We start from the raw sequence: 26,206 nt of genomic DNA on the forward strand, positions 1-26,206 counted from the left end.
AGGAAACTGAGGCAAGCAGGGTTAAGCGACGTGTCCAGGAGCACACAGCTAGTAAATGTCCAAGGTCAGATTTACATTCAAGAGTCTTCCTGACTCCAGGCCCAATACCCTATCCATTGGGCAACCTAGCTGCACATATAAATGTTTGCTATTACTAATTATTAATGCCTGGACTGGAATCTTGCTTAGCCACTCACTATCTCCATGACATTAAGCAAGAAAGCTTCCCTCTGCAACATCTCTTCATCTTAGAAATGAGAAGAGTTGAACCTTTCAAACTAACTCCTATGATCTATGCCTCCCCAAGGCAGGTGGGGGATAGTCTTGGATAGCTGGTTTCTTCCCCCAGGAGTTTCATAGTGGATGAAGTCAGGGCTGTAGGACTAACATCAGGATAGACTTTGGAAACTAAGTGAAAAGGTAAGTTTGGCAAAAATTCAGCTGGGGTATTTAAGACCTCTTGAAAACAAGCTGTAAGTTCTCAAGATGTGTGGCTTTTTTTGGTTAAGGTAGCTTGCATACACAGTACTACATTTCCCCTTTTCAAAACACTCATCATCACTGAGTATCACAGGTCTGGTCCTGGACATATATTGTCTTTTTGCCTACTTGGAAGCCAGTGGTAAGACATTAATTATCTTCCCAGCACAGAAACTAGAAAAAGTAAAATTAGAGTTTTGTCAGTTTGTCACCAGCAAACAAAGAGAAGAAACAGGGATACTCTAGTACACTGGTCAGAGAACCCGTCAGAACCTCAGAGGTGGGAAGGACAAATAAATTCTAGCTATAGAAAGCTGTCTCCTTCAGAGGGAAGTGATGAAATTGAATTTCTTAACTTGGTGAGCTGAATGCTCAATTCTAAGGGATGAACAAACCCTACGTTGGAACTGCCCTCAGATTCAGAAGAATTTCAGTCTGCTACTTGTTTGCCTGTGTGACCCTTGGGGTTTCAACTGTCTGTACCTCCTTTCTTTGTCTCTCTTCCCTACTTCACAGGGCTGTTGTGCTCTCAAATTCTGATCATTTGGTCTTCTCAAGAACAAAAATAAAATGGTATTACTGCTACCTCTTCCCCACCCCCATAATTTTTTACTAACCCCCCCCAGGTCAGAGAAAACACACACACTTTCAGCTTTAAAAAATTATTCTCCTTTTTGCTTAGATCCGTAACAATTCCCCTGCCTCCCAGGGGACCATTTTCCTCCCCCTTATTAATAAAGCGGTCTTACAATCCAGAAGGGGATCTATAGAGGCAGTGACAGGTATATGTGTGGAAGGTGAGGGTTCTCTTTCTTCCCAATTACTCCTCACTCCCCCCCCCAAAAAAAAACCAACCCCAAATACAGGTACAAACACAGCCTGTTGCTATATGGGGCCACTGCAGCTTAAAATTAATGCCCAGCTTCAATCAAAAATTGTGTACAGTGCTTTTATGCCTGGGGGAACATATGGAACCCTAATTAGAATAGGGAGCATGGTCTTGCTCTTATTTCCCCCCACCACTTTTTTCTCCTCTTCCACTCTCCCTCCCTAGCAGAATTGGTTATCATAATCTTCATCCTTCATCCCTTTGAGCCGAAGCCTGGCGAAGTCCTCAAACACAATGTCATCATCTGTGCCATAGCTGGGAAAGGAAGTGAGGGAGGGCATGAGATAGAGAGGCTCCAGATTTCCCCACCACCCCAACCAAAAGAGAAAGAAGCAAGAGTGCTGGTGCTACAGATGACACGGAGATTTAGCAGTGACAGGGTTGAGCTGCTGGGCAGCCTCTTCACTAAGCCAGGTTTGTTGAGGCCTCATCCCTCCGAATCTTCTTCTCCCTTTACCCCCACCCATTATTAGAGAGGGCAGGGAATTGATGCTGTAGCAGGGTAGAGGAAAGTAGACTTAAAGCAAAAAGGAGTCCTCTTCCTTTTCCATGGAGGTAGGGGGAGGAGGGGTAAAGGCAGAGGTCTTCCTTACTTGGTCTCAAATTCGATGAGATTGGTGTCCACTGGATCATTTATCTCAGGGGCAGCTGAAAGAAAATGAAGGGGATGAACAGTTAGTTGGTGGTTGAAGAATAAAAAGAGAAGAATAAATTTCTCTTTATAGCCCTTTCCTATTCTGTTCTTTTAACAGATTCCTGGAAGTGGTTGAGCAGGTGAAAGAGTCTCACCTGATTGAGGTTTGGAGTGGGTGGAGTGGTCATGAGGCTTGGGGTGCATTAGGACAAAGGGGAGCTCCACTGAAACATCCCTAGAGAAAGAAACACTATGAGGGTAAAAGACAGGTAGCTCTAGACGCTGGGAAAAAGAAATAAAATAGAAGACTAGTACTCACCCTCCCCGAGACACAACCAGCTTCACTTTGACCCTATAGGACACAAGGATGCCTAGTACCTCCTTGTTCGCACCTTCCTTCACTCTGCAAGGAGGAAGATGTTTAGTCTAGGGCTAAGAACTAGAGCATGGATAAACACCAACCTGGTGGACTGGTCCCTGCCCCACCCCACTTCAGACCCCTAACTCTCCTATAAGCTCCAGGAGGGCCTAATGCAGACTATAAGGAAAGCTTCCAGTGGATTTGGGGGCTTGAGTTAACCACATATAATACGTGGAGCTAGAAGGATCTTCCATCTAATTCAGCCCTCTAGTGTGACAGGGCAGAGCACTGAGGTCAAGAAAACAGGGAGTCAACAGGAAGTGGGGGTCAGTTATGGTTCTTCGATTTACTCATCTACAACCCTGGGCACATGGCTTCACTTCCTAGGGGCTGAAATTTCTAAGGTCCCTTCCAGCCATAAATTCTGACTTATGAAATTACTTCCCCAAATTGACAAAGCTTGGATTAGAACTCAAGTGTCCAAATTTTCACTCTAAAAAACTTTTCACTGAATCACAGCAGCTTCTACCAAGAGGCTAATAGGAAATGTAGCCTCCACTCTGTTCGAAAGCAGGCTGAAGGCAAGAAAAATGAGAAAGAGGTGGGAAATAAGGAGGGGAAAAAAACAAGATATGAACTAGCTAAGAATATATAACAGGCGTTAACACAAACAGGATTCCCCCTGCCCACTTGCATAGTACTGGAGGCCAGATTGGTATCTTCATGTTTGAGCTTCCCATCCAAGGCAAGTCCTCGTTTCTCCCTATTTTCACTGAGCAATGGGGTTATATTATACACCTTACAGAATGTGGAACTGGGAGACACCTGGTCACTGAAAAGAAAAGGAGTGGTCATTTAGTAAAGGATGTTGGGGCTGGAGGGGAGAGCACAGCTTGACTCCAACTCTCAGAGTCCCAAACTGCCACTAAAATTTACTTATCTGACACTAGTCACCATTCTCTAATGGGTAGTATTTACAATGGAACAAGGTATTTGCTCTAAGGAAAAACTTTCTAGAAATTAGGGCAGTTACCTTGTGAGCTCTCCATCATTGAAAGTATTCAAAGCAGAGGCTGGATGAGACTCAAGATTATATCATTCCTTGCCCCTTTCTAGGTATAAACTAATCCTGCCCTCTCCCCTTCCCCCCAGCCTGGAGAATTCTTTCTTGGTCCTTGTCATCTTTCCTTCCCCCCCCCCCAAGAAATGGGCCACTAAGGAGGGCCCCATTACTCACTCTTGTTCTATCAGAGCCACTGGACATTTATATTGGGCAGTGCTGAAGAGGCAGATATCAGCATACTGTCTCACTGTGGTGGAGAAAAGGTGAATCACCAGCAGGAAGCACCAGGCAAAGAATGGGAATGAGGGACAAGAAAAGAAGTTGGGTCACAGCATCCTCAAAAGATGGGGAGACAGCTTGTAATCTCCCACTCTCACAGCCCTCCCTCTACCCCTCCCCATTCCAGATCCATCCTTTATCCATGTCTCCCAAATTCCTTGCCTCTATGATCCATCACCCTCATAACAGGGGTCCCCAGCCCAGTCGGCCCTCTCTTAAAGTTCTCCCACATTCTGGTCGACTCCTACCAAGACACATGAATCCCCTTATAGCCTCAACGTTCTCTAGTTTGTCCCAGTCAGGGTCTTCCTCAAAATCTTTATTGGGCTCCCTCCAAATACCTCTTCTATAGTCACTGCCCTCCCATTCCAGCCACCCACAATTCCTATTCCATAGCCCTTATTCTTCACTTCATACCAGAAACTTTGATCTTCTTGACGGTCTTGGTGGAGTTGTTGGTGACGTGGACATTAACACTAAGTGGCTCCCCATGATAATACAGCTAGGCAATAGGAAGGGGAGAGGAACCCATCAGTTTGTCTCATCACCTGTCAAACTCTACAAATCACTGTTCTGCACTGTTTTTGATGGATGTGCTATTTTATCAAAAATGGGCAACTCCCTCCTTCGAAGATATAGAAAAAGACCCTCTCCATATTTTCTCAGTCTATGTACATCACACTATGTTCCCCTATTAGTCTAGCCCCATTTGTGGCAGGCGTTCAATCCAGGCCTTGTCCTTGAAATAATTATGATAGCTAGCATCTGTATACGGCCTACTATGTGCCAGGCACTGTGCTAAATGCTTTACAAATATTGTCTTCTTTTCCATCTTGTCATTTGTCCCCCTGCCCCCAAAAGTTCCCCGTTGGGAGTGTTAGGTCCCTTCATTATGATTAAGATCTCCCCTCTCCTCCTCACCTCTTTGTCCAGTGAGGCCTCAAGGTGCAAGGATCGGTCAGACATGAGGAAGTGTCGAGCAGTTTCAGCAGTGGGCTGGGGACCTGGTGTCTCTGGGGCAAACTGTACCTTCCTAATCACCAAGCGCACAGAATTCCTAGGCCAGGAAATTAGGGGGTGGGATAGGTGATACTGTTAGTAGTCAGTGAATTCCTCTGACTTTCCAAGATGCCATCTCTCCCCAACCTGACCAGTAAATCACTCAACAAACATTTATTAAACATTTGCTATGTACCAGACACTGTGCTAAAAGTGCTGGGGATAAAAAGAAAAGTAAATGACCACCCCTGCTCTCAAGGAGCTCACAGTGTAGAGAGGGAAATCATAAAGAAACAGCTAGGTACAAACAAGCCATACACAGGATAAATTGGAAATAATCAACAGAGGGAAGGCATTCAACAGATCCAAGACATTTCCATGCTGACTCCCACCTCAAAAAGAACGGTAACAATGACTGGGAAATGACAGGAGGTGGGTGGTATTGATACCCTCACCTCTTGTGGATTTTCTCTTCCAATGTTTTGGCACAGAAGGCTCGAATCTCAAAGTCTACCCCGCAGGCCTCAATGGGAAGAGGCAGAAGCTAGAGTCAGTTCTCTGCATATGACCTCAACCATTGGCCCTCCCCCAATCTGCCTCCTAACCCTATGTTGAGGGATGTTACTTGTCAACATCTTCCCATTCTTCTATCTACATCTTCCCTACCAGATCCTCCAATCATAATTTAGCTTTTTTGCTGCCCTCAACCACACCCCCACTCCTCAAATCATTAGTCAACAGACATAACTATCATCTTTCCCATTCCCTTTAAAAAAACATTTCCTACTTCCTTTTATAGTCCATTTCCTAACACTGCCTTTCAGGTCTAGGTCAGTAGTGCCTGTCTATGCCCCACCCCTCCCTGCCCATGCTCCCATTACCTTCCCTGTGTCCTCAGGTCCAGGTTGCAGTGTGACAGAACAGGGCAGGTTCTGTGGAATCTGGGAGAGTACGGGGAAGGTGGCAAGTTTCTTTGACCCTCCCCTCCCCCAAGAAAAAAATCCTTCCCCAAATATCTGAGACTACAACCCCTTCTCTGAAAACATACCAAAAAAAAAAAATATGATAATGATAAGAGGAAGGGCTGGGAGAACCCCATCTAGATGGGGGAATTTGGACTGGACTTTTCACTTCATGAATGTAGGGAATTCCTGGGAAGGAAACCAACTCTATTAATGCAGACCAACATCTGCTCTGAATCTTATATTTAGAGTTGCCTGAGGCACAGAGAGTGACTTGTCTGGCATCGGAAAACCATATGTCTCAGAGGCAGGACCTGAATCCAGGTGTTCCTGGCTCCAAGGTGCCCTATGTACTATATCAAGCTGCCTTTCTAGTTGGAGTAATTAAGTAGGGAAAAAGCCATTTAAGGGCTCTCTGAAAGCTGGCAGGGAGATTACTGGCTTGCACAATATTGCCTGTTCTTCTATCATCCCTAGATAGCCTTACATATCTCTATTATGTCTAGATCCCAAGTCTGCTAACAATGAGGTGTCTCCCCAAACACACTGGCAGGCCCCATGCCATCCTGACGAGGGGGTTCCAAGGGACTTGCTGTAGAGAGGGAATCAGGCTGACCCTGACAGGCAAGGCGTTGGAGGGCTAGAGGTGAAAAAAATCCTCACTGTGAAGGAGAAGGGGTGAGCATGCTGGCCCAGCTTCCTCAGCAGTCGCTCCTGAAGGCGAGTGGTGGGTTGGGGTGGGTCAGGGATGGGGGGGAAAGCTTGGTAGGTGGCGGCAAACAGGTCCTTTCGGAATGACAGGCCCAAAACGTCCAGGTCCTCACGACCATATCGGAAGGCACAAGTCAATGTCACATATACTATGGGTGGGTGGGGAGGAGGAGGAGAAGGAGAAAAAGATGTCAGGGAGAAATCCTCCCTTCCCCCGAAAAGAGCCCACTTTGGATTCTCTTAGTTAGCAAGACCTTCTGACATTTGACATTGTCTTCCCAGGTTCATTTTTTTCTTCTGTCAAACAGTCTAAAAACCCCATACACCTGCCATGTCTGTCCCGTTACTAATTCTATTAAGGAGTCCCCTCTCTCTCCACCCCCTCCTCCATTCAGAGGTGCGGAACCTTCGGCCTCAACACCACAAGTAGCCTGCTAGGTCCTCAAGTCGGGCCCTTTGACTGAATTCAAACTTCACAGAACAAATCCTCTTAATAAAAGGATTTGTTCTGTAAAACTTGGACTCAGTCAAAAGGCCCAACTTGAGGACCTAGAGGGCCACATGTGGCCTGGAGGCCACAGGTTCCCCACCCCTGATCTAGCTGAAGCCCCCAATCCCTGAGGTTCCTCACCTTTTCGGTCCTTCAGGTAGTCTGGGTCCACTAGCACCACTCCATCTGTAAAGGAGACCCACAGTGTAACCTCAGACCCTGCCTGGTCCCTGCCTATAATTTGTACCTTATCTTGGCACTTAAAGATGTCAGAGGGGATGTAACATATTGACTCAAGCCCTCCCCCAAGAGCTTCCTTTTTCTCTGTATCCAGGGCCAGTCAGGGCTTTTGCCCTTCTACTTACCCACAGGATCTACTCGATCCAGGTGATCCACAAAGTCCCTCTTGCCCAAGTACACCGTTAGCTGGCAGGAAGGCAAAGTGGGGAGAGGTAAGCCATCAAGATCAAGTGAGAATGAAAGCCCTCAAGCTCACAGTATCCTCTTTCCAGATCTGGGTACCAAGAAGGAATCCCCTCATGTCTTCAACCTTCCTCACACCCTTATTTCTTACGGATGCCCTTAAATCCTCTCTCTGTTCCCCTACAGCTGCTTAGCACCCCTGACTTCAAACAAGACCCTTCCCAGGAAAAAAGACCTTAGGGACATGCCACCCCAAGGCAGCCAATCAGAATACCCCCAGGCCCATCCTCTCTATTCACTAGGGATCCTGGAATAGGGTAAACAGATTATAGCCAGGATGCCTAGGCTTTTCCCTTCCCCCTGGACCCCAGAGCCCAAGGCACCTGCCTCTACTAACACCTACCCTCAGCTTCCCTAGGACATACACAGGCATGCATGTTGCCATAGTGGCAAGAAGGGAGGGGAAGTCAGCTTTTAGATATGACAGGAAGTGGGGAGCTGGGGGGAGGGGCTGGGGAACCTATGTAGGAAGATGAGACTATTGAAAGGAGATTGGGAAAGAGCAGGAAGCTTTGAGCCACAGGGGCCTCACCTTGCAGTTAGGACTTGACTTCTTGAAGACCCTACCAAAACAAAGGGGAGAACACAATCATGTTCAGAGAGCCAAAGGACTCCTTCACCTTACCCTGGGATGCTCCCCCTTATTCCAAACCCTTACCTCATTCTCTGTCCTCTTCACCTTTCCCAGAAACCCAGACCCCCAAGGGGGCCTCAACCTTGGACCAGAAACTAATGGGATTTGGAAGGTCATTACTATAGCAATTATCCAGACCCACCTTGTCCCCTTCTAGCTTAGTTGTTCCCCATGAGTCTTTTCCTAAGTGAAAAGGAATGGGACTTGGGGGGGGGGGTTCCTTCCTATAATATGACAGCTATAGATAATTGTCAGAGCAATGGGACAGGCCCCTGCCACCTCTCCCTACCCAGCCCTACCCTCATTTGTTCTTCACCAGCCCTCACAGGAGAGGAAAGACTCCATCAAAAGTATAGCTGTTGGTTTCAAAAGTCACTATCTAGGTCTAATCACCACTCCCCCAAATTCAAACCATATTTGCTCTCCTCTTTTCAGAGGCTGACTCACTCTCGGGGGTACCAGTAAGGGGCTGTAATAGTGACCACCAGTCTGTTGTCCAGTCATTTGCCTCATCCCCATTGTCTGCCTGAGGGAAAGCAGACATTCCCCTTGATATAGTCCACTATGGCAGTTGCCAAAATCAGATTACTGTGACAACAACCCTATGGAGGTAGGTACCATGGGAGGTGGTATCCCCAGCTTAAAGACCAGGAAACTGAAGCTGAGGGGGATGTAATTTTGCCCACAATCAAATGTACAGTCAGTATCAAAAGCAGCATTCAAATCCAGGTCTTTCTGACTCCAAGTCCATCATTTTAACTACTACATGATACTGCCCAAGTGCATTTCACCACGTGAACTAAGTACCTGGAGATGGTTCTATTCCACTAACAATTGTCCAAGGCAGTCTTTTAGGCTACGACTTCACCTGGGATTGAGATAAGAAGTCTTTGGGGCCCCAACATGGCATCATTTAGAATTTATTTTTCATAGCAACTGCCAAGGGATCTGCCCCTTCTCTCAAGTAGACACATCCCTACTTACCTCTCAGACACTCTTGTTTCTCATAAATGCTTCTTGGATAAACCTAAAATGGCCAACACTGAATGATAACTACTTCAAGCTTCCCCAAACTCCAGTTCCCCAATTCCCTTCTTGACTCCCAGAGGGTCAAATTTCCTTAGTGAAAACTATTAGAACCAACCAGGTCCAACCCTTTTCCCATTCTCCCACACTGACCTCTCCAGAAAAGCAAAATGACATTTCAATATGCTACCTGGCAACTAGGTGGCACAGTGAATAGAGGGCCAGGCCTGGAGTCAGGAAGACCTGCATTCAAATCCAGCCTCAGACACTTACTAGCTGTATGACCCTGGGCAAGTCCCTTAATCCAGTTTGCCTCAGTTTCCTCATCTGTAAAATGAGCTGGAAAAGGAAATGGCAAACCACTCCAGTATCTTTGCCAAGAAAACCCCAAATGGGGTCATGAAGAGTTGGACGTGACTGAATGTCCAGTACTAGCTACCATTTATTTTCTTCTTGTTGTCATGCTAAGTACTGTGTTCTGATGTTCCTCAAAAGACCAAAGGGGATATCTATACTTTCTACTTTTTGTTTGCCTGCCCCCTTCCAGGACCCCCCCCCCCCCCGCTCCAAATTAAACTAAGGGAGAGGCAGCATAGTATATTTTAAAAAAGAATATTTTATTTGGTGTCAAAGGCCTAGTCTTTAAATCCTAGGTCTGCTCCTTAACACATATGTGGATTTTGGGTAAGTTACTGTGTTTGTTTCCTTTTCTGTAAAAGGAGGGAGTCGGTCTAGATTATCTCTCAAGGGCTACAGCTCTAAATTTTATGATCCTGTCATCTTAGAGGCCCCAGGATGGTATTTACCTGGATGCTGGTTATTGGAGCAAAAGCCCTTGCCCAAGAGAGGATGCCGATCCATCCTTGAGAGCAGGCATTATTTATTTTTCATTTGCGATTTCCTATCCATCAGCACTGAGCATAGTGCTTTATGGCACATAGGAGCTTAATAAACCTTTCTTCAGTTGAGCTGATGAATGTGGTTAATTGCCCCAATCTAGGGAGGAGTTCATGTGTGTGGAGAGTGGTGAAGATGAGTGGGGGAGATCAAGGGAGTTGCCCAGAGGGGAGGGCCAGCAGAAGCAGGTGCCCCCCCCATTTCCTGCTATTCTCTCCATTTCCTGTGGCTCAAAGAAGGGGTAGTGGTGGTATGTGTGATAAATTGTGCCATGTCAGCAGTCCCCTCCTTAGTCCACTCCCCCCAAAATACCCATGCCACAGAAGAGAAAAGGGGGAGTCTCAGTCAACCACTTCCCTTTTTACCTTGGGATTCTAACCCACCCACATCCCACTGCCTGCCCTTGTGAACTGTTCCTCCCCTTAACCCAAACATTTAGCTTTGGGGTCAGAAACCTAGGCTCCCATTTTCTACCAAGAAAGGTTTGACTGCAATTTGTAAGAGATATGACAGATCAGGCTGCTAGGACATACTCTTAGCTCTTCCAGGGTTTCTTTTTTCCCCCCTTTTTTCCCTTCCTACCAGAAACAGAGACATACACCCCCAACAGCTTTAGGTCCCCGAGTGGGTATTAGGTCACAACAGGGAGTAGATTCTACTGGAGTCAAAAAAAAAACAAGTTGGGGTACAGAGAGTGCAAGGGGCCTTGACTTAAAATTATGTGGGGAGAGGGTATACTAAAGGCAAATGGTGCTGGGGACAGGAGACACAGCAGCATGCTAGGGTGGGCTGCCAGCAACATTATCTCTCAGTCTCTCATATGTACTCTTCTCCATAAAGCTGCTGCCTCTAGCAATCCTTGGGGGGTGAAGACAAAATATGTGGGTATCACAGGCTAGGATGCAGGTAGAGGGCACTCTTCCAGGGCGGGGGACTACTGTACAGGCGACTTCCTGTTTGTTTGGTACGAGACGGAGGGAGGGGGGCTGTCTCTCCCCACTGGGTTTAGGCTTCCCTCTCCAAGCACTGTCCCTGGGGGTAACAGGCCACCTGCTGCTCCTCTCAGTGTCCCAGCATCTGAGCCACAAGACAGCTCAAGCGTTTATCGCCCCCCACCCACCCCGTCCCTTTGGAATGCAGGCTCCAGGCTCCGAGTCCCCACTCGTCTTAGTGTGCCATGCATGCTGCTCCCGTCCACCTCACGTCCCCATGGACCCACAAGCCCGGTCCTTCCAGCGCCCCTGCCCCCACTCCCATCCTCATTCCCCAGGCGCCTGGTCCCCGCTCTCCTCCCCATGTTCTCCATCCAGGGAGCCCGCAGCCACTCGTTCTGCAAACCCTGGCTCTGAGCGATGCACCCCTTTTGCAGACCCCATCCTACTTACCTGGTCCCTGCTTTTTCCCCCATGGTGCGCACAGCAGTCCGCCCGCCCGGCTACTAGCTCACAGCTTTCCTCGCCCGCTGCTTGGCCCAGCTCCTCCCCGCCACTACTGCGCAAGCGCCTCACCACCTTTCTCCCCTCCCCATCCCACTAAACTCGGGTCCGACGCGTCAGCGGGGGGGATTCGACCCCTCCCTCTCTTGGCCGAATCTCCAATTCTCCACGGTGACTGGACGGTGAAGCCGGCCCACCTCCCTGCCAAGCGCTGATTGGTGCTTCCTCAGCAACTGCTCGGGGGAGCTCTCAGCCAGTCTGCCCCTCCCCTCTCCAAGCCTCTCTGCATTTCCAGACAGCTATTTGGTTCCCCATTCGAAAGGGAGACATCGCCCCGTTCCCCATCCCCGCCCCAGCAAGACAAGCCCGTGTATTGGCTCTTCGTGTTCAGGCTCACGCGTCCATTGGCGGAGTAGATATTCTTCCCTTCTCTACCCCTCTTTCGTTCTCAGGATATGAGTGATCGCAGGACCAGGGTCAGAAGAGGAAGCATGTACATATGGTATACATTCAACACTCACGCATTTGAACCACTGAAAACGAGTATCCTCCCGAGGACTAGCAAGTCCCCTTTTAGCGCGGCCCTCAGGATACCTTACCATATAATGTCTCGGCACTCTCTGATCCCCACCCCCACCCCCGGCTCAGTATCTCTTCCCACCTTCCTCTTCCATACTCGTCCACCCCACTCCATCTTCATTCATTAATTGAATCATAGAAAATATGTTTAACAAACTGGTGAAAAGCCAGCTTCGAGATAACTCTGAACCTGGAGAACTGGAGACTTCGGTTTGCAATTCGTTTATTATCTCTGTGTTAAGGGAATCCTTTAACCTCTCTGATCATTATGTCCTCACCTATAAAACAGAGCTGATTAATATTTGCACTGCCTCATTCACGATAAGAAGAAAGTGCTTTGTAAACCTTAAATCACTATACGAATCCTAATTATTATACAAAATGGCTGGGGCTTTCTCCCCCCTCCCCCCCGAATTCCTTTAGCGATTGCAACTATCACAATCTAACAATTATATATGATCTCCATGCTAGTTCTCTTCCTAGAAAGGTAGCACGATATGGTGGGAACAGTACTGCATTTTGAGTCAGAGGAGACCTGGATTCCAAACCAGCCTCTAACACTGTGACCATGGACAAGTCTCAAATTCTCTTAATCCTGTGTCCTTGTTTTTCAAATGGAGATGATGTCTGTAGTATTTACATGAAGTGCTGCTAATTAGGAAAAAATGAGATCATAGGTAAAGCTCTTTGCAAACCTTAGTGCTATAGATGGAAGCTATCACCTCTAAGATGGCTTGCAATTCTATGATACCTAACAGTCTATGATTCTTATACATTACATCCTTTGTATCTCCCACTGCCAACCTTGTTTTCCAATGCCCTGCTCCAGGATCCTCTACTCCCGAATTCCCTGATACATTCCTAAGCTTCTCTTTTGAATTCAGGTTGTACTTTGACCTCTATGGATGAACATACACCCATGCAAATTCATGATCCTCTGGAGTTCTCAGTCTAATAGTAGATATAGACTTAGGGGAAGTATAAAGATTTACTGGTAAGTAAGTGAACTTTATGTATATAAAGGATTTCCTTTAGGAATGACGATTTCGACCCTAAATTATTTTAGGGTTCCCCCAGCTAAATCCCTGGCTCCACCCTGATCCCAAGCCAGCAAGCTTAGAGGGCTACAATGCTCGTGGTGTTGGGATAAGGAATGGGCCCACTCAAAACTTACCCTATGCAGGGGGAAAAGAGGCCTCCCCCCCACATGGTTTCCCTTCGCCTCCCTTCCTAGAAAATACTCATCAATATTAATTAAATCACGCGTCCCATCCTCCTCGCTCAGTCCCACACCAGACTCAACGCGCACGCGCAGCCTCCTCTTTTCTCTGTGGCGCCAGGCTCCCTCTGGTCCTCAGTACGCATGCCTTTAGCCCCCTACACCCCCTTCCTTCCGCCGCACAGTCGCAGCGTGTTGACGTCATCACAGTGCGCAGCGGCCAAGAGTGCAGGCGAAGATGGCGGCAGCCGTGCTGAGCGGGAGCCCCACAGGTTCTGGGGCTGGGGGTCCGGGCGGGGCAGGCGGTCTCCCGGCCGCAGGTCCTGGGTCACGTCTCCGCATGCTGCTGTTGGAGAGCGTATCCGGGTTATTGCAGCCTCGGGCCGGTCCTGCTGCGCCTCCCTCACCCCCCACGGCCCCGCTGGTGCCGGGACTCGTGCGTCTGCTGAGGCTGCACGGGATGATGGGCGGGGCCCAGGTGAAGTCGAGCGCCGGTGGGCGGGCCCTGGTTCGGGGTGGGGAGGGGGGGAGTGTGGGAAGGGGGTCCCTCCCAGGTGAGCTTTCGGGAGTGGGGCTGGGTTGAGGTGGTTGGAGGTGAGGTCAGCCCCCAAGGGGGCTTGCGAGTGGGACCTAAAGGGCGGAATCTGGAGGGAGGAGGCACAAATAAAAGAGATAAGTAGAGAGGATCCCCGAGATAATAGGTTTTTTGTAAGCAGTAGGGAGATGAACCCTGTAGCAGAGTCCTGAGGAGGCTGAGAGGAAATCTAGTTGTGATTGGTTTTTCTCTCTTCCCTACTGATTCTTAGATTATCATCTTCAGGGACCGCACCTCTCCAGACTTCCATTCCTGTATTTTCAAACTATCTCCCAGTATCACCTCCGATTCAAGGGGCTCATAATTAATCTTTTCCTTTTTAAGCAATATGGTACAGCCCAGGACACAGTTCTACCTCCCTATAGCGTCTAGCCACTTTCCATAGCTAAGCCTTAGTTTTCTTCATGAAATGAGTGGCTCAGACTAGATAATTTCAGTGCTATTTATCTTATTATGAAACTCTAAGAGTCACGATTTCTGTGATACCACTATATTCCCAGTTACCCTAGCTCTGTATTTTAGAAGCATCTTTGACTCTTATTTGGTCATTTTGGAAATATGATTCTTTTCTCCTTTGTTATCCATATCCCATTTATCATCAAGTCTTGTGTTAAAGAAGATGAATCTGGGTGGATCAGAAAGAGGGAGGAACTAAAGGCACTGTAACAAGTTATAAGGCTATTTGTTCTTAAATTTACTTATTTCTTTGTTTTCCCACTATTTTCTCAGTATTCCTACTATTTTTCTTTGTATTTCCACTGTCATGGGATAAGCCTATGTTACCTTTTGCCTGAAGTGATACAAGAATCTTGTAACTTGTCAGATTTTCATCAGTTTCTCTACATGTATGGAATTCATCTAATATCTTTTTATATTGCATTCATTATGTCATTTATATGTCATGTGCTCATAAGCTCTCACTGATTTTTCCATTGCCTAAAGCCCAAGTTGGCCTTAATGAATTACTTTTCCCAATGTCCCTTTTTTGTCTTATATTTCTCAGTTTCAGTTTTTAAGCTGTTCAGGTCTAGTCATTGTTATTGCACTATTCAAAGCTCGTACAAACCTCTGAGCTTTTGCTCTTGATCGTTCCCCTGGTCTGGAATGCTGTTTTCTGCTCCCTCTTTTCCTCACCTCTCCCTTCAGATTCTCCCTATGTGGCTCACCTTACCTTATACTTGACTGTTGCAGCCATCAGTGATCTCTTCCTCCTGCAAATTCTTATAGCATTTGTTTTTCAATTCATTTGTCACTTGATTATATACTGAGTTTTATTGTTATTGGTGTTCTTCATGTTTATGTGTTTTTTTTGCAGTAAGATTTTGTTCTTGAAGGCAGAGATTTTTGCCTTCTTTGTATTTCTGTACTGTCTAGTTCAGTGTTGTCCAGTAAATAGTAAGTATTCACTGATTCATTGATTAACTCATTGTCTCTCTTATGTCCTGTCCACTTTGAATCACCTATCGTACCATGACCAGACACCATTTTTAAACCATTTTCATCATTTCTCTCCCCTGCTCAAGAACCCATGGTAGCTTTCTATTATAGCATTATGTTTATAGCACAATCTCTTTTGCCTGGCATCCAGAACCATTTGCAATTTGGCCCCTCTTTGTACATCTCTCACTTTGTTTCCATTTTTCAACCACTAGACAATCTCATTGCCTGTGTGGACATATTAAATTTATTCTTGCATCTGTTTCTTTTGTTTCCCCTCACCTGGAATATTTCCCCCTTTCTCCACATTATTTATGTAAATCCTCCGAGTTTTTCCATACTTAGATAAAGCCTATTGTGATAATTAGGCTCCTTCATTGACCTGCTCTGATCTCCCAGAGATTCTTGTACCATTCTTTGGGGATTCTTAGTTATATTCTCTTGAGTCTTTTTTTTAATTGTTTTTCATGTAATTATCTTGAAGACCCCCTCCTGTGCTCCCAAACAATGTGACAGACTCCTTGAAAGCCAAGGCTGTGTCATGCTTCTCTTGTATAACCCATGATACTGAGCATGGTAGGCACTCAGTAAATACATATTGAATTGAATGAGGCATGAAGCTAAAGAGTTTTATCAGTTGGAGGCAAGAGGTAAATGCCTATCTGCATAAATGGATAGAAGTCTTGGTATGATGGCTTCTGGGAGAATTGAATTGGGTTTGCAGGTCAGAGTTATGATATTGAGTTTTGGAATGGTTGGGACTTTTCAGATGATAGAGAAGTAATACCATGTGGGTTCTCTTCCTTCCTTTCCTCTGCCTAACCTTGATTCCTCTCTTCTTTCTCTCCATAGAACCTCTCAGCAGTGGGAGCACTGGTGGGTCTCAGCAATGCCCGACTTGGCTCCATTAAGACTCGGTGAGTCCTTTACCAAGTTTCATCCTTCACCTCAAGTCCAGCAACTCAACCACATATCCATCCCCATACTTCCAGTTTTCCTTGGGACTCAAGAAGGAACCTCCTAGTTCCTCCTGAGATCACCTTGTCCATCTCCCTGCTTCCATATCTTGGATGTGGTGGTGTCTTCTGGAAGCCTCATTCCTGGTTTTTACAACTTCTCTTGACTGGAAGTTAAGATTTACATCTAATTATATTACTTTATTACCCATTTCCAGTTGTACATTAATACTCAGGCCTTCTTTTACCAAAGCAGGAGTTTCTCTTTAACTTTTGCTTCTCAGGCTGGAGCTCTTTCTCACTTTCTGCCAACCACATTCCCACATCCTTTAGGAGTTAGGCCTTAAGTCCCAGGAGATAGGTAAAGAGAGGGAGGTATCACTCAGTGGAATCTAGCCCATCCTCTCAGACATTGCCCCTCCTCATCCCCTTGCCAGGTTTGAGGGGTTGTGTTTGCTTTCCCTGCTGGTGGCCGAGAGTCCCACTGAGACGTTCCAGCAGCACAGTGTTTCCTGGCTCCGTAGTATTCAGCATGTCCTTCAGGTAAGCATGTCCTCCTTCTCTCCTTCCCTGCTCCCCCTTCCCCCTCCCATTTCCTGGATATGATGGATTCCTTATGGGAAGAGAATCTGGTAAAGGAATAAGACCCAATCCATTGTAGACAAGAAGTGATCATGGGACAGGAATGCTGTTTTCAGCTCTTCGCTGTCATTCTTAGCCATTGCATTTACCTAACTTCTTTGACCATTATTACCTACTATATTAAATTAATTGCTTTAAAACACGTCCCATTTTAACTTTTCTACAGATGTCTCCACCTTGGCTTCTTCCTTTATTAACATTCTTATCTCTGCTGACTTTTTAATCCTCTCCAGTAGACTAGTAGGAGTCTAATGGAGAAAAGGGTTGAATTTTGTTGTTCCACATTCAATATATTCATTTAATCCAGAAAGACTTTGAAATCTAAGCTCTCCTTTCCCTTCCTGATCTTAGGAAAGGTGTGACCTAGTAAGCTTAGAGAAAAAGAGAACAATCCTGTTCAAGCTGATGCTTTACTTAATATAGACAATATAGAATGGTGGAAAGAGTGGCTAACATGAAGTTAAGAAGGCTGGAGTTCAAATTCTGCCACAGACCCTTGTAAGCTATGTGACCTTAGATGAGTCAATCTCAGCCTCTGGTTTTTTTTTTTTGTAATTTATAGAGGGGCATGGGGGTGGTAATAGTATACATCGCCAGGGTTGTTGTGAGGATCAAATGGGCTTGTTAGGTGGCAAAGTGGATAGGGTTCTGGGCCTAGAATCAGGAAGACTCATCTTCAAATTTTCCTTCTGACACTTACTAGCTGTGTGCCCTTGGGCAAGTCACTTAACTCTTATTGCCTTGGTTTCCTCCTCTGTAAAATGAGCTGGAGAAGGAAATGGCAAACCACTCTAGTACCTTTGCCAGGAAAACCGTAATGAGTTCGTGAAGAGTCCGACGTGACTGAACAACAGCAACAAAAGCACTTTTCAAACTTTACATCACTATAGAGATGTGAGGACTCAGACTTCAGTCTGGGAGATGCTGCTGGTTATTTTCAGAAGGGAATAACTGGCTAGAAAGAGTTGAGATGTGGTTGGGGAAGGGGAAACTAGGCAGTCTGCAGCTTCTCCAGCCCTGATGGCAGCTAGAAAGTACTCTGTCAGGGCTGGGAAAGGATATAAAAGTTTACGAACATTTGATTCTTCTCTACTATTCCATGTATGCCTTTGTCTCTCTCCACCTCCCTTTTCAGTCTCTCTCTTTTTTTAATATGTTGTCTTCTCCCATTAGGATGTAAGTCTCTTAAGGTCAGGGACTGACTGTCCTGACAGTCTGTCTGTTTGTATTTGTATTGATGTCACTTGGCACATGGCAAGTACTTGATAAAATGATAGTTGACTGACTAGCCACCTCTAAATCTAGAGTTCTTACTGTACTCTGTTGCCTCCTCTGATCAACCCTGGTGTTCTTCCTAAAACCTCTCGTGCTATCCTTTACCTTTAGGAAGTAAGAACATGGGTTTTCTCTGGCCTCATCTTTCTTTCTCACCCTTTCCTTTTCAGTCCCAGGACCCAGCCCCTACTATGGAGTTGGCTGTAGCCATTCTCAGAGATCTTCTTCGATACTCAGCCCAGCTCCCTGAGCTCTCCCGAGACATCTCCACGAACCACCTGCCTGGCCTGCTGACATCCTTGCTGGGCCTCAAGCCTGAGGTAAGGTGTATGCCCTCGGGAAAGTTGAAATGAGGGGGGAGGAATGAAGATGAAGGCTTAAAGGATACTGGGGCTCACGTGGGGATTTGAAAGCAGTAGGGTGTGGGAGAGGCTCTTGCTCACTTTCCTTCTTATTTCCTCATAGTGTGAGCTGTCAGCATTGGAGGGAATGAAGGCCTGCATGACCTACTTCCCCCGGGCCTGTGGCTCCCTCAGAGTAAGTGACTGTGGCCACTTTGCCACCACCCCAGTCAGTTATGCTAGCTCTGTAATTCTACCCTCTCATGCTGTAAATTTCATAAGTAATCCACTAATTCCCCAAAGATGTTGTACATGAGAATTTCAGCACCTCTTTTCAGGCCTCCGTTCTCTTGACCAGAACCTCAGTTTCTTTCAGTTGATCTTTAAAGTGGTCTTTGTTACCAATGGCTACAATTATCCCTTTCTGCAAAACTTGCCAGTAGCTCTTATTATCTCTCTATACCAAACCCATTGACACTTAGCCAAGGCACCATGATAAGCTTTGGGAATACAGTGACAAAACAAAGTACAATCCCTGTCTCATTTAGCTTATATCTCCTTGGTGAAGGAGGTGGAGAGATGCAACATGTAACCAAATTATTATTTAAAGATGGAGAAAGCACTCACCACTATGCAGATCAGGAAAAACTTCCTAGCAGAGGAGGCCAGTGAGCTGAACCTTGAAGAAAACCAGGAATTCTGAGTCAGAAGTGAGAAAGAAGTATATTTTAGGAATGGAGGACAGTCTATATAGAAACAGGGAGTCTGGAAAAGAATTATTTGATTCAGAATGAATGAATGAAAAAGTCATTTATTAAGTGCTTAATTGGTACAAAGCACTACAACAGCAAGTAGGCCAGTCTAAATGGAACCTAGACTATGTGAGGGGGAATAATATGAAGTAAGTTTGGAAAGACAGGCTAAAGCCAGAACATGAAGGGTTTTAAATGCCAAAATAAAGAATTTGTATTTTATCCTGGAGGCTGCAGAGAGTTACTTGAGGTCCTTGAGGACAGGGATGTCAGATGTGCATTAGGAAGATTACTTATTTTGGCAGCTCTATGGAAAATGGTTTAGAGAGGGGCAGAGGCTGAAAGCAGGATGACCAATTAGGAGGTTGATACAATAGTCAAAATGGATGGTAGAGATGTTATGGAGGATTTAACACTTTTTAAAATTTAATTTTATTTATTTCTAATAATATTCTTTTTTTCTTTTTAAAAAAAAGTATTATTTTTCCTCAGTTACATGTAAAAACAATTTTTAACATTTGTTTATAAAATTTTGAGTTCCAAATTCTCTCCTTTTCTCTCTCCTCACTCCCCCTCATTGAGAAGGCACACAATTCAATATAGGTTATTGTAGTCATACAAAACATTTCCATAATAGCCATGTTGTGAAGGAAAACATAGACAAAAAAAAAGTAAAAAAATATGCTTCAGTCTGTATTCAGATACCATCAGTTCTTTCTCTCGGAATAGATAGCATTTTTCATGTAAGTCCTTCAGAGGACATACGTGATCAGTTCCAGATCATTGTATTGTTGAGAATAACCAAATTGGTCATAGTTGATCATTGTACAGTGTTAACAATGTTTTCCTGGGTCTGCTCACTTCACTCAGCATCAGTTCATATAAATCTTTCCAGGTTTTTCTGAAATCTGCCTGCTCATCATCACAGTAGTATTCCATTACATTCATATACCACAACTTGTTCAGCCATTCCCCAATTGATGGTCATTCTCTCAATTTCCAGTTCTTTGCCACTGTGAAAAGAGCTGCTACAAATATTTTTATATATGTAGGTGCTTTTCCCTTTTTTATGATCTCTTTGGGATACAGACCTAGTAGTGGTATTGCTGGATCAAAAAATCAAATCACTATTTGATTGCCCTTTGGGCATAGTTCCAAATTGCTCTCCAGAATGGTTGAATCAGTTCACAACTCACTCTTATAAATTAATTGGATTTAGGGATTGAGAGTCAGGGGCTCGTTGAAGAATGATGCTGAGGTTGGGATTCTGAGTGACTAGAATGATGATGGGGTTCTCAGCTCTAATTAGCCAGGGGAGTTAGGATAGAGGGGTAGGTTTGAGGCAAAGAAACTGAGTTCTTGTTTTGGACATGTTAAGATTGAGATAGATAAACTGTGGGACATCCAATTGGGAGATCCAGTCTGTCCCATAGACAATTAATGGTGAGGGATTGCAGCATAAATATATAGATCTGGAATCATTTGCATAGAGATCCATACATTAACAGAACGTATTAGGTGCTCAATATTTTGTCAGAGCCTGGGATATAAAGACAAAAATGAAACAGTCCCTGGCTTTAAGGAGCTTACATTATATTGCAGGGAAACAGTAAACACATATACTAATGTAGAAAATATATACAAAGAAAATATAAGGTAATTAGAGAAACAGGGCAGTAGCAGCTGGGAGTGTTGAGAAAAGCCTTTTGGGGGAGCTTGAGCTAAACATCGAAGGAAAATAGGGATTTAAGAGGTGGTGAGGAGGGAATGCTTTCCAAGCATGAGGCAACAGCCAGTCACAGAGACAGGAAATAGAATGTTTCTGAAGGATAACAGAAAAAGATCAATTTTTCTGGATTATAGAGTAGGTGAATCAGAGTAACTTGGCAATAATCCAAAAAAAGGCGGCCTGAAGCCAGGCTAGGAATGCTTTTACGTGCAGGGTAGAGTTTGTATTTGATCCAAGAGGCAATAGGGAGCCACTGGAACAGGTTTAGGGAGTGTCATTGAACTCTTGAGTGAGAGGATAATTGATCCTATGGGAACTGATAGATAATTGAGGGTGGGTATATAGAGAGAAGATAGTCCAGGACTCTGTAGTTTGACCTTCTTTTTCAAAGAGGACCATGACCACAGGAAGGTGATGTCATGATTTGCAGGTGAGTTTGATTTAAGTGAGGGAGGGCTGTGCAAAGTCACCAACCTCACTTTGTCCTCTGGAGCCATCTGGGCCCAGAGGCGAGATGTAGATCAGGATGACTGGAGATGGCCCTGGATGCAGTGGGAGACCTTGGCCTTTTTAAGCTAAGGTCTTTCCCAGTTCTCATTTTGACTAAGGTGACTCTCATTCCTTGATTAAGACTAGATAAGAAATAAGGCAAAAAATGGCCTCTTTTACCTAGTTTAAAAAAAAAAATCAATCTGGGAGGGGAAGACCCTCAGGTTTCTGGGCCGAAACAGAAACAGTTGCTATTTACACTCACTGTGAGCCATCTGAGCCCAAACAGTGACCAAGTAAGGCTTGGGCTGGAACTTACTGTTTGCCAGTGAGAGCCATAGTACCCAGAGTGATTTGGGTTTAATGAGTGGATGAGTAGTCAGGAGACCTAAACTATATAACCTGGGTTACAGTATTAAAGTACTAAGACAGTGGTGTCAAACTGAAATAGAAACCGATCCCTGTGACCAGCATATTAATAAAATTAGTATTAACTATTAACACATTTATTAGTTAGAAACAATTTTATCAATCTTATTTAATAATCACAATAATATAAACAACATAATTATAATTCAATTTGTTATTTAATTAATACTATTTTGACAAATTAATGTTTTATATTGCATTTTATTTATTTTGTGAAACATTTCCTATTTACATTTTAACTTGGATCTGTTCAAAGTAAGGAGTTCAAAATAAGGTGTCAATTTAACACTTCTGTTGATCTTAGCCAAGTCATTTAACCCCTTTTAGACCTCAGATTTCCCGTCTATAACATGAAAAGATAGACTTTATTTCTTTTTAGGCAGTTGGGGTTAAGTAACTTGCCCTGGGTCACACAGCTAGTAAGTGTCAAGTGTTTGGTCTGAGGCTCTATTTGAACTCAGGTCTTCCTGACTTCAGGGCCAGTGCTCTATCCACTGCGCCACCCAGCTGCCCCTAGACTTTCTAAGGTCCTTTCCACTCTAAATTTCTCACTACAGGAAAACTGGGCTAATGAAGGCTCAGAGAATCAGAACGTTTTGTTTGTTTCAGTTTTTGCTGATTGGCAAAATCATAATATTGTTTTTGTATAACCAAGTGTAGAATCATAGGATGTCACATCTGTAAAAAGAACCTAGAAGAGGAGTTCTTAATGTAGGGTCAAGGATCTGTGGATAGACCTTTGGGGGACACCCAGGGTTTGGAACTGAGACATGAGTAATGATCCAGCAAAGGATAGAAGGAAGGAAGGAAGGGAGAGAACTAAAAAAGCCTTCTTTAAAAACAAACGAACCCAGGGGCAGCTAGGTGGCATAGTGGATAGAGCACCAGCCTTGGATTCAGGAGGACCTGAGTTCAAATGTGGCCTCAGACACATAACACATACTAGCTGTGTGACCCTGGGCAAGTCACTTAACCCCATTGCCTAACCAAAAAAAACCCAAAAAAACCCCACATTGTTTTCTATTAGAATGTAAGCCTCTCGAGGGCAGGAACTGAGTGTCATGACTATTGCTGTTGCTTGGTATATGGTAAGTGCTTAATAAAATAGTGTCAGGAGCTACTGTGAGGTCAGGAATGATGAGGACTGAGAAAAGGCTTTTGAGTTTAGTAATTAAGAGATTGTTGAGGGGTGAAATAGAAAACCCAATTGCAAAGACTTGAGAAATGAGTAGGAGCAGTAGAAGGGGAGGCAGCAAGCATAAATAGCTTTTTCTAGGAGGTTGTCTTTGAAACACAAAGATACAGGGTGATAACCTGAGAAAATGACCATATCAAGTGTAAGGTTGTTTGTTTGTTTGTTTTTGGGGGGGAGGGGCTAGGCAGTGGGGTTAAGTGACTTGCCCAGGGTCACACAGCTAGTAAGTGTTATGTATCTGAGGCCAGATTTGAACGCGGGTCCTCCTGAATCCAGGGCCAGTGTTCTTTCCACTGTGCCACCTAGCTGCCTCTGTTTGTTCATTTTTTAAGAATGAGAAAGTCTTGTGTATGTTTATAAATAGAAGAGAAGAAGCTGGTAGGAAGAGAGGTTGAAGGGTAGCAAGGAGGAAGTGGCAAATGGAGGGTGAAGGATCAGGTACACAAATAGAGGAATTGGCCTTTTTGTGGAGGCTAGTTGATCAAAGATTTCAGTGATGTAGGAGAGAATATGGCTTAATGTTTGGGGATTTTTTTGGTGCTGAGTGAGAAGAAATAACCGCACATAAGGAGTGATTTTTGTTTTCTGATAAAATTTGAGTTTAGGGCCTCTTGTGACAGGAAGGAAGAGGTGGTGTAGGAGCCTTGGGCCTGAAAAAGTTTTAGAATAGCCACTGTATAGAATAGCACAGAAAGTCTAGAATAAAAGTATTACCTTGGAGGAGTGAAGACACAGTTGAGATTAGATGAAAAATTTATAGTAATCCCAGTCAAGAAAGTTGTGTGATTTTCTTTAGTATTGTTGAGAAGCATACGTACATGAGAGGAACAGTAGGATGGTGGTGGTAGTAGGAGAGGGCATTGGATAGGAAAGGAGAGCATAATTGAACTTACTAACTATAGGATCAAGATTTTTTAAGGGAGTAAACAGGCTGGAGGGAGCAATAGAGTGCCTGGAGGTTGGTACAAAAACAAATAAAAGGTTTAGGAAAAATGGGAAGAGATGTACTCAAGATGAGAAGTTGTACTCAGATTATGGGTGATGGTGAGGATTATAGTGAATGTCATGGGAATATTGATGAGTCTAGACCAACAAGTCAAGTAAGCAAGCATTTTTTTTTTAGTAATCAATTTATTTTTAGTTTGCATCATTCACTTCCATAAGATTTTGAGTTTTGAATGTTCTCCCTCACCCTCTCCTCCCCCCTCCCCAAGATGGCATGCAATCTGATATAGGCTCTACTTAATACATTCTACATTCATATTAAACATATTTTCACATTAGTCATGATAGAACTCATGGGAGGAATCACAAGAAAGAAGAAACAAGACAAAACAACAAAAGAAAAGGAGAGCAAATAGCATGCTTCCATCTGCATTCAGACTCCAAAGTTCTTTCTCTGGATGTGGACAGCATTTTCCATCATAAGTCTTTTGGTGTTGTCTTAGAGAGCTGAGCTAAGTCTGAGAAGAGCTGAGTCTGTCAAGGTCAGTCATTGAGCAACGTGGCTGTTGCTGTGTATTAACGTTCTCCTGGTTCTGCTCACTTCACTCAGCATCAGACCATACAAGTCTTTCCAGGTTTTTCTGAAGTCTGCTTGCTCATCATTTCTTATAGCACAATAGTATTCCATTACATTCATATACCACAACTTGTTCAGCCATTCCCCAAATGACGGACACCCCTCAATTTCCAGTTCTTTGCCACCACAAAAAGAGCTACTATATTGTTTTTGTACGTGTGGGTCCTTTTCCCATTTTTATGATCTCTTTGGGATACAGATCTAGAAGTGGTATTGCTGGGTCAAAGGGTATGTATAATTTTATAGCCCTTTGGGCATAGTTCCAAATTGCTTTCCAGAATAGTTGGATCAGCTCACAACTTCACCAACGATGCATTAGTGTTCCAATTTTCCCACATGTTCTCCAACATTTATCATTGTTCTGTTTTGTCATGTTAGCCAATCTGATAGGTGTGATGTGGTGCCTCAGAGTTGTTTTAATTTGCATTTCTCTAATCAGTAGCGATTTAGAGCATTTTTTCATATGGTTATAGATGGCTTTAATTTCTTCCTCTGAAAACTGCCTGTTCATATTCTTTGACCATTTATCAATTGGGGAATGACTTAAGCATTTTTAAGTGCCTGCAATGTGCTAAGTGTTGGTAATACAAAGAAATGCAAAAAAGTCTGTTCTTAAGAAACTCACAGTCTAATGGGGAGACAGTTCAAACAACTATGGACAGACAAGATCTGTACAGGAAAAATTGGAGGCACAGAGGGAAAGCACTTACGGGCATTAAGGGGGATCAGAAGAAGCTTCATGCAGAAGGTGGGATTTTAGCTGGGACTGCAAAGAAGCCAGGAGACGTAGATGAGAAGAGAGAGCATTCCAGGCAGGAGGGAGAGCCAGTGAAAATGCATGGAGTGTCTTATGAGAGAAATAACAGGGATAGTTGTCACTGGATTTCAGAATACACAGGGGGGAGGGAATAAAGTGTAAGAAGACTACGTTATGAAAGCTTTATTAAAAACTAACTAGAGGATTTTATATTTGATCCTGGAGATAAAAGGAAGCCACTAGAGTTGATTGATTGATTGATTGATTGATTTTTTGGCTAGGCAATGACTTGCCCAGGGTCACATAGCTAGTTAAGTGTTTGGTCTGTGGCCGGATTTGAACTCAGGTCATCCTGACTCCAGGGCTAGTGCTGTATCCACTGCACTACCTACCTGCCCTGTTACTAGAGTTGATTGAAGAGGAGGAGGATGACATGGTCAGACTTGTGTTTTAAGAAGATGAATTAGACAGCTGAGTGGAGGATGGTCTGAAGAAGGGAGATACTTGAGGCAGGGAGACCAACCAGAAAACTATTCCAGTAGTCCAGGTATGAGATGATGAGAGCCTGTCCAAGGGTGTTAGTGTCAGAAGAGAGAAGGGTGAGATATTGCAAGGGACAAAATGGAGACAAAAGTGAGATATTGCAAGGGACCACTTAGCAACATTGATATGAGAGGTGAAAGTAGGGAATAAGAGTTGGATGACTGGCAGGTGGAGGTGCCCTCAATAGAACTATGGAAGTTAGGAAAAGGGGAGGGTGTAGGAGGAAAGATAATGAATTCATTTTTGGACACACTAAGTTTAAGATATCTGTGGGACATTCGGTTCACAATGTCCAGTATGCAGCTAGAGATGGGAGATTGAAGGTCAGGAGAAAGTATAAAT

The 26,206-nt window shown here is 44.5% G+C and overlaps 2 protein-coding genes across 3 annotated transcripts in view; one reads left to right on the plus strand and one right to left on the minus strand.

The window, feature by feature from the left end:
- Positions 1 to 1,126: 1,126 nt before the first annotated feature.
- Positions 1,127 to 11,389, minus strand: ARRB2 (arrestin beta 2). 2 transcript variants are annotated; one of them, XM_027857171.1, is made up of 15 exons: positions 11,294 to 11,389; positions 7,884 to 7,914; positions 7,234 to 7,294; positions 7,010 to 7,054; positions 6,331 to 6,527; positions 5,587 to 5,646; positions 5,161 to 5,228; positions 4,628 to 4,763; positions 4,124 to 4,208; positions 3,602 to 3,674; positions 3,059 to 3,196; positions 2,323 to 2,406; positions 2,159 to 2,238; positions 1,963 to 2,017; positions 1,127 to 1,624 (listed from the first exon to the last, which is right to left on the minus strand). In XM_027857171.1, exons 1-15 carry the CDS (start codon positions 11,314 to 11,316, stop codon positions 1,531 to 1,533), a joined length of 1,230 nt encoding a protein of 409 aa, XP_027712972.1. In that variant the 5' UTR covers positions 11,317 to 11,389; the 3' UTR covers positions 1,127 to 1,530. The 2 variants fall into 2 exon arrangements, with proteins under 2 accessions (XP_027712972.1, XP_027712973.1); XM_027857172.1 differs by lacking the exons at positions 5,161 to 5,228; positions 5,587 to 5,646; positions 7,010 to 7,054; ... (1 more) ...; positions 7,884 to 7,914; positions 11,294 to 11,389 and having other exon boundaries at positions 6,331 to 6,446.
- A 1,987-nt stretch (positions 11,390 to 13,376) lies between these two features.
- Positions 13,377 to 26,206, plus strand: part of PELP1 (proline, glutamate and leucine rich protein 1) — a 35,942-nt gene continuing 23,112 nt past the window's right edge. Inside the window, exons 1-5 of the mRNA XM_027857024.1 lie at positions 13,377 to 13,620; positions 16,027 to 16,091; positions 16,568 to 16,673; positions 18,218 to 18,367; positions 18,513 to 18,584. Of these exons, the coding sequence (XP_027712825.1) occupies positions 13,381 to 13,620; positions 16,027 to 16,091; positions 16,568 to 16,673; positions 18,218 to 18,367; positions 18,513 to 18,584 (633 nt within the window). The 5' untranslated portion in view covers positions 13,377 to 13,380. The remainder of the gene's footprint in view (positions 13,621 to 16,026; positions 16,092 to 16,567; positions 16,674 to 18,217; positions 18,368 to 18,512; positions 18,585 to 26,206) is intronic.

Source organism: Vombatus ursinus, unplaced genomic scaffold (assembly GCF_900497805.2).
Source record: "Vombatus ursinus unplaced genomic scaffold, bare-nosed wombat genome assembly UNPS02011916.1, whole genome shotgun sequence".
In the NCBI taxonomy this organism is placed as follows: domain Eukaryota; kingdom Metazoa; phylum Chordata; class Mammalia; order Diprotodontia; family Vombatidae; genus Vombatus; species Vombatus ursinus.